The sequence below is a fragment of the Curcuma longa genome, chromosome 13 (genome assembly GCF_044706935.1).
Source record: "Curcuma longa cultivar G26 ecotype Majalengka, Jawa Barat chromosome 13, ITB_CL_G26_1.1, whole genome shotgun sequence".
Taxonomy (NCBI): Eukaryota; Viridiplantae; Streptophyta; class Magnoliopsida; order Zingiberales; family Zingiberaceae; genus Curcuma; species Curcuma longa.
The window spans coordinates 2098522-2106964 of record NC_133873.1 but is presented as its reverse complement, the minus strand read 5'-3'; the positions used below and the strand labels follow the sequence as shown (position 1 = coordinate 2106964).

The window sequence follows — 8443 nt, the reverse complement described above, 5'->3', positions numbered from 1 at the left end:
ATGAGGGAAAATCTAAAAGTTATGGTTGACCAAATGTTAGGCATGAAATAAGAAGTCTAAACAGCTTAAGAAAGATCGGATATTTGACAAATGACAAAGTCCTGACAAGTCAAGGTTAACCGGATGTTGAGCAACGAAAAATCTTTATAGGTCAAGATCGACTAGATACTGAGCAAAGAAAGTCATAGTAAGTTGAGGTCAACTAGATAAAATGTAAGATGAGAATTCAATCTTGGGAAAATTGAAACAAGAGTATTAGTCAATTTATATGGTGTATCAATAAATCGAGGAACTCAAACCTCGAAACTGTGATTTGATGTGTTTTTAGATTTTGTTATAGTAATTTCCCATTTGTTACAATAATTTCGTGGTTTGCTACATGTCGAGGTTTATGATTTTTGTTACAGTGTTTTTGATATAGTACTAATCAATTGATGAGTTTCATCAATCTATTATTGGCACTGTAGTAGGAAACAAAATATTACGAAATCGATTATTCAATTCGACTATTGAGTTACTAATAGATTGCTAGAGTTTAGCAATGGGACAATAATAAAGCAGTGATAAAACACTTAGAAAAATAAATAAGAAAATTTTGAATTTTAATAGAAATGAATATTTTGAAGATTAATCTCTAGTATAGTGTTCTAAATTTATCCGTAGATGAATTAGAAGGAAAAATTATCCACCTTCAAAATTAATGGGATGAAATTCATATATCTGAATTATTAAAATGTTTTTATTTTTTTTACATATTTATTTAAAAGTAAGAAAGTATAAAATACAAAAAAAAGAAAAATATTTAGGAAGAAAATAAATATCATTCCTCCAAATAAATTCATTCCCTATTTAAAACACACACAAAGAAAATAAAATTTATTTATAGAAAGGCATTTTTGGTCCTTAAAACAAAGCATGGAGGGAGGTCCTTATAACAATGATCCAGTGGCTTCGATTCCGTAGCCTTCGTCCTCCGAATCTCCGAGCCTTGACCTTCCTCCTCCTACTCTTCCTCTAGAGGACGCCAGGTGGGCTGCGAACCTCACTGGCTTGCTCGTCATATTAGGGCTTTGAAAGAGGACCCCGTAGAATGGCATCCTACGCCTTCCTTCCATTTCTTGCATCGGGACGTGGATGAACTGATGAGGAGCGAGCGAGGGCCGATTCATTAATGGCGGATTGCTGTCTCATTGCGAGCAAATTTGCTTTTCGGTTTATTTTTCCTTTTTTGTTCTTGGAGGGTCTCGGTGCTTAAAGTAGGCAGGCGATTGATAGTCTGGCATAGGTTCCTGGAGTTTGGAAGGTGGGTTGTTGGTGGCGGTGATACCCTTTTCGGCTCAAAGATCGGATCTTGAGGTGTTTTATCGCGTTTTTCTGGCGGAAAACTGAGATCTGCTTGGTTGTTTAGGGGTTTCTGACGCAATCAAGCCTTCCTTTTTCGGTTTATTTATTCCCTTTGCATCATTGAGCGTAATCGTCGATACCGATAAGCTTCGAGTTCCGGGAGTGAACGAAGGTGTGTGCGGAGATAACTCCAAGTGGCAGATCAAAAGGGAGAGCACTGTAGGCTCAATCCTTGCTGTTATTTTGCTCCGTTGTTTTTGGTTTTTCTATTCCGCCGACGAAGAAGTATACTTTTTTTTTTTCCGTGTTAGGAACTTTGTCCCCACGTGAAGACCTATCTAAGGAGCGATCTGGGAAGGCATCTAATCTACCCTAGCGTTCAGCCCTTTCCACCGAGTCACTGCTGTGTCTTTCTCTCTATCTGCTGTTATTTCCCTCTAGGCTGGTCGTTCAGTCTTCGTTTGCTATCTTTGAATCCCATCCTCCAATAGCTCTTGGCTTAGCAGAAAGAGGTATGAAGCCCACTTAATTTTAACGTTTTGGTTGAATTTTTCTTTCTTTTTGGTTTTGGATCAGTTGTTGTGTTCATACCTATTACTGTCTGCAAAGTTTTTACTGAAGGATTATCTTTTCTTTGGTTTTGTAAGGAAATCTGATCTGAGGTTTTTGTGCTGTAGGTTCTCTCATTAGGAGAAAAGATGCGAGGAGCTGTCCTTGTTGCCATAGCTGCCTCTATTGGTAACTTGTTGCAGGGGTGGGATAATGCGACAATTGCAGGTAAATCTACTCGTCACCTTTCTTTTTGGTCATCTGGTGATCATTACCAGGGGCTATTTAAGTTATGAAAATTTGCTCGACTGATCGATCATGGATATAACAAGTCTTGGCAGCACTTTCAAATAGTTTTCCAATTCCTTAGTTGCATAGGATAACTGAATATTCCTGCCTGGTAGTGTTTCTTTCTCTTGTTGCTGTAAGAGACACTGAATATGTGTTTCTCCTTGAAGAATTATGGTACCAGCATTAATAATAGTGTTACAAGTTGGGCATGAAGTATTACTAGCTGAGCATGATTTCTTACACCATGCTGGATATATTGATACATAAATCTCGTTAATTTAATCCTACAGTAAACAACTATTTGTAAAGAAAACTTCTAATGAGTTATTATTATTTATGTTCATTCAGGTTCTGTTCTGTACATAAAAAAGGAATTTAACTTGGAGGCTGAGCCTACAATAGAGGGATTAATAGTAGCTATGTCACTGATTGGAGCTACTATTATTACAACATTCTCTGGGCCGGTGGCTGACTGGATTGGTAGACGCCCCATGCTAATTATCTCATCAATTCTCTATTTTATTAGCAGTTTATTAATGCTGTGGTCACCCAGTGTCTATTTCCTGCTCCTGGCAAGACTTATTGACGGATTTGGGATTGGTCTCTCGGTCACACTTGTCCCCGTATATATTTCTGAAACAGCACCTCCTGAAATAAGGGGATTATTGAATACTCTCCCACAGTTCAGTGGCTCTGGTGGAATGTTTTTATCATATTGTATGGTCTTTGTGATGTCGTTAATGGCTAACCCAAATTGGAGAGTGATGCTGGGTGTTCTCTTTATTCCTTCCTTCCTCTATTTTTTGTTAACAATTTTCTTTTTGCCGGAGTCTCCAAGGTGGCTTGTAAGCAAAGGGAAAATGGTAGAGGCAAAACGAGTTTTGCAAAGATTGCGAGGGAGGGAAGATGTCTCAGGTACATAAAGCTTGCCGCTACACTTTCTCATCCATTATTGAGTTCATATATGTAAATAATTTATTGTTGAGTGACTGGTTTTACATTTCAAGCTTTAGATAATATCAAGTATCCTATATTTATCTCGTGTGGTTTTTTTCAGTATTTACTCTTACATGTACGAACTTAGAATTATTGTCAGTATTTTTGTTTCATTTACTTTAAGGGCAAAATCTTAAATCTAGACTAGAATGCAGGTGCTTTAATAATAAACTAAAACTGGTTTTTTTATTGATTTATCCATAAACTATTTAAATTGTAGCATATGTCCTCCTTGTCTAACAAGTATAATCTGTATTAACTGGTTCACATGATTTGCTAACATGGTGTCGACAAATATAACCATGAATTTGATACTTGGATTCTTCATCTACTCCCTTTGCACCCGTGTTAGATACCAACGTTCAAACTTGATTTGCTTCTCTTTTTACTTTACAACTATGTCAAATTTATCTGTTATATATACTTGTCTTAATCACATGATAGTTAATGTCTCAATTAATGAACCAGCTTTACTAAATTAACTTTGCTTGGTTATATTGTCTCGATTTGATGAATCTTTCTAAATAAATCGACTCTTTTATTTTAGTTTACTCTTGTTTACCACCCAGTAAATGTATCTCAGAGTTTACAAGATCATTCGATCCTAGCTAGGGTCTCTTTCGAGAACTCTCAATGCTTCTAAACCATTGTACTTTGCTTCTATTTATAATTTTAGAACTTTGATAGAGTTTTCTAAAAAGTAGGAGAATCCTAAAAGAATTTCTTAAGAAGTTGAGGTGGCTAACAAAATTAATAGAACCCCTAAAAATAGGGGAGGCGCCACTACACGTGCTACGACTGTATTGGGAGCCTAGCCGTGTAGCCTGGCACGGTCATGTCATGGGACACAACTTGGCCGTATTGGCTATTGGAACCCTCCTCGTCGACAACCCAAATGGAACATGGTCATGTTGGGCACCGCAGGTTGACTATGCTCCTTGTTGGAAATCTCGGTCGACATTCTGATGTCAATTCTGCCTCCTGAATGGTCCATGATCATGGAATGTACCACAGTTTGGCCATGCATCATGATGAAATGTGTGTTCCTTGGCCTTTTCATCTCCAAACTTGCTTCAAACGCCAAAATCTCCACTTCCTATCAATATATAAAGCACAAATCGTAGTCATCCAAACTAAAAGAAGGGTTTCGAGGATATTTTTAAAGTCGATTTTTGAGAGATTGGAGATAAAGTACTATTGCATTTCTTACTATCAAGAGGCAATACAAGCAATAAGAAAGCTCTCAAAGTAAAGTTCTCAATTGTAAAATTATTTTTCACTTTCATTGTATTTGTATCTTTGTTTCTTGTTGTTTTATTTTGTAAGAAGTTTCTCCGCCTTCGGAAGATATTTGAGGAGGAGAATATTTAGTGGTGGTAGTATCACTAGAATTAGGCCTTGGAGTAGTCACCTTGGGAGGCAGTGAATCAAGTAAAATCTTGGTATTGTGCATATGTTGTTGAATTTGCTTAAATTTTTTGATGTACATTCATTTGAAATGAAAGGAGCTATTCATCCCCCTTTAGCTCATCCCGGTCCTAATATTTAGTTGTTTAATTACATATATCGACCATGCATATATATATATATATATATATATATATATATGTTGGTGCAAAGAGCACTAGGTCTGACCCTAGAGTTTCGATGTTTGACAATACACCTAAGTCTGGTTAGTTTGACCAAGGGTTGATCCAAACAGGCCTTATGTTTGGATATGAATGAAGTCTAGTCAGGTCAGTTTGATCAGAAGACTAGCAAAAAATCCTATTCTGTTAGACTAGGTAAGGAGTAGTCCTAGTTGAGGCTAGGCAATAAAAGTCCTAGTGTAAAGTCTATGTTACGTCCCGGGAGGCCGTCCGACAAATTTCGGCAGCATCTCCCCTGTAACAATGACCTTTCCTGTATACATACAATGATACTTAGCCACAAGCGATTGGAAATAGGACTACACGTCCAATACTCATCACAGATACACACAATACAGAAGATAAAAGGCCTACATGGCCACACAATCACATCACATGCGCTATAACCAAAATATGCAAAGTCCATAAAGCACATACTATAGAAAAATTTGAACAAAACATAATAACCACAAAGCAATCCAACATAACTACAATCATAACAAATCCAACCCACAACTACATGTCCACGAAATAGAAAATAAAATCCGAGACAACAATCGACCAAATACAAACCAACCGAAAACCTTCCGAGGTGAGATATAGTAGTAGCTGACCAAATATCCAAGCTCCATGTACCTATCTGCTACCTGGGGAGAAAACAAAGTAACCCCAGGGTCTGGGTAGTGAGCATTGGATGCTCAGTGGGTACAGGAAATAGTGCATGTAGAGATATCAGAAAGAATAACAAAGACATAGTAACCAGGATAAACATGTATAGAAGAATAACATATACATGGTAGCAGGTATCAACGAGATATCATGTATCAAGTAATCAAACATGGTATATCAACTGAGACGATACGGAAAGATCAAACTGTGCAACAGGTATAGATATCAGGTACATGTAAGCATGTATGTAATGTCATACAAGTGCAACAATCATAGCAAATAAGTGCAACAATCCACAAGCATATGAATAAAGTAAGCTATGTAATAACCTACCAACAAATGCATGTAATATGCATCAACCATCGCAATCAAAATACTAGTCACTGTCTGCACTCGTCGTCCCCAGTCACTCCTCTCAGCAATGAAATGGGGAGCACAACAGGACATACTGCGCAAACTCCAACAACTGACCACTAAAAATAAGTGGGGAGTGACAGTGTAGCAGGAGGGCAATGTAGCCAGTCCTGATCACACTCAACTGTAGTGCAACCTCTTACCCATGTGCCACCACAACACGGTGTCAGGTAAGAGTCCATCAACAACAACACCTACAACTATTATGGATGTATGATGATCATCCCAACATGTAATAGCTAAAGTTAATTAGCATGTTCAACAGGATTCAACATAAGTCAACAGGAATCGACATAGGTCAATAATACAACAGATCATCCATCAGAGGTCATATGACATGTATCAGATAATGAATCATACGAGTATCAACAAGATAGATGATATAGCTAACAAGAGTATCAACATGATATCAAAGATCATCATAAGGTCAACGGACAAGTATCAAACAATGATTTTCAAAGGTATCAACTAGATACTAACTCAACCATCATGGATATCAACAGGATAAACAGGATAATAACAACACATGCACTGGAATAGAAAACCTGTATTGACCAAGTACAGGGTACCCACCTGAGTCAGATGTCTGTCAACAATAGAACCCCCAGAAAATATACTCCAAGATAACAGGACTGATCAAATCAAAGTCCTAAAAAATACACAACAATACATCACTCACTAAAAATGATATCGTATCAAACTTGCAGTGTTTAAACTCTATAATCTAATTACCCAATTCACTCCACTATCCCTCAGTTTACAATCAGATTCAACGAATAGAACCCCACAAATGCATCTGAATTAATTTATAGCTAATCTTAACACCCAATTCTAACCATACTCCGATCCAACAGTAATGAAGTAACAACTACCGACATCAACATCAACATAATCAAACAGTTATCAAGATCACTAACACTCGATTCAAATCAAGAACTCACCTCAGATCTAGGGTCTTGAAAGCCCTATCTCAGATCCACTTCTTCCTTTTTAATCAGTACTAAGATCCTACAGAACCAAGTCAGTTCCCACACCGATCAGCCCTAAGGATTCAACACAACCAAAAGCAAAACAATCAATCAAACCGTGACCATGTTCAACCTCATCCGAACAGAACACAACTCATCTAGAAATCAACCTAATCATGCTCAAGACTTACCTCAGATTGAGCCCTAGATGACTCTAATCCCAGATCGAAGCTCACTTCTCCCTTCTTCCTTGCAACCGAACCACCCTAACCAATCAAACAGTAGCCAACAGCATCTATAAATCCAATAACCGAGCTTCAAGGCCAATCAAAAATGTCTTCAAGAATAAACCTAATCAGATTGGAGCTCTTACCTCAATCAAACCCTAATCGATTCCTCTTCTTCACAGTCGAAACCAAAGGAATTCCATCAGCCGGCCAACCTAGTTCAAGATCTCGATTCAAGATCTAAATCAACTCTAGAAATCAGAAAAAAAACCTAGATCTGAACTCAGAAACTAAACACAAACCAAGATTAAGCTCAGATTCTTACCGATTGGCTTTCCTTTCTTCGATCCGCCGCCGCAAGCGCTGTCCTCACTTCACGATCCCAGCCCCTTCCAGCGTGATCCAGCCCCCAACAACACAATACTTTTGGTCGCCAGCATTCCTCCTTTGTTTTGGCACCGGCGGTGGAGCTCGATCAACCGGTGTCGACAACAATGGAACGAAACAGCGGAACGACGGAATTGAACAAAGGCAATTCTCACGATTGGGGAGAAGAGTTTCGGCGACTGGGGCTTTTATCGGTTCTTAACGGGTTGTAGGTTCAGGATCCATTATCCAATAATCCAATAACCCATTACCCTATTACAATTATAAGATTTAGGGTTTGATTAATCAAATCAACTCAAATCCAATAAATCTTAGGTTTATTTTAATTCACCTTACTAATCTTCCCTAAATAAAATTATAGGGATTATTAGGGTAATTTATTTACAATTTAAACCCCTATATTTTTGATATTTTACATTCTCCCCCACTAACAAAAATTTGATCCTCAAATTTATTATTTTCATACTACGATACAAAAATACCGTAATAATTAAATCATATCTCACATAAACAGATGAGGGTATCGAGGTCGAATAATATCCTCCAGCTCCCAAGTAGCCTCCTCGTCCGTATGATGCTGCCATCCGACTTTTACAAGTCGAATGGTTTTGTTCCGCAACTGTCATTCCTTCCGGTCAAGAATCCGCACCGGAATCTCCTCATATGACGCATTCAGTTGAAGAGGAACAGGTACTTCCCTCAATACATGTGAAGGATGAGGTACGTATTTCTGCAACATTGAAACATGAAATACGCTGTCGACACTCGCAAGTGTCAGAGGTAAAGCCAAGCGATATGCAACCTCGCCAATCCGCTCCAATATCTCGAACGGTCCAATATACCACGAAGCCATATTCCCTCTCAGACCAAACCTCTTCACCTCTTTCGTGGGTGATACATGCAGAAATACATGGTCTCCCCAAGAGAACTCCAGTGGTCGACGTCTACGATCCGCATAACTCTTTTGACG

General features: G+C 38.2%; 1 protein-coding gene across 2 annotated transcripts; it reads left to right on the top strand.

The window, feature by feature from the left end:
- Positions 1 to 945: 945 nt before the first annotated feature.
- LOC141844387 (monosaccharide-sensing protein 2-like) lies at positions 946 to 3099 on the top strand (the record flags this gene model as incomplete). Of its 2 annotated transcripts, none has more annotated exon segments than XM_074732443.1 (4): positions 946 to 1516; positions 1656 to 1856; positions 2022 to 2121; positions 2533 to 3099. In XM_074732443.1, coding segments are annotated over 2 exon segments (646 nt in total), but the record flags the coding sequence as incomplete, so codon positions are not given.
- Between the last annotated feature and the right edge of the window lie 5344 nt (positions 3100 to 8443).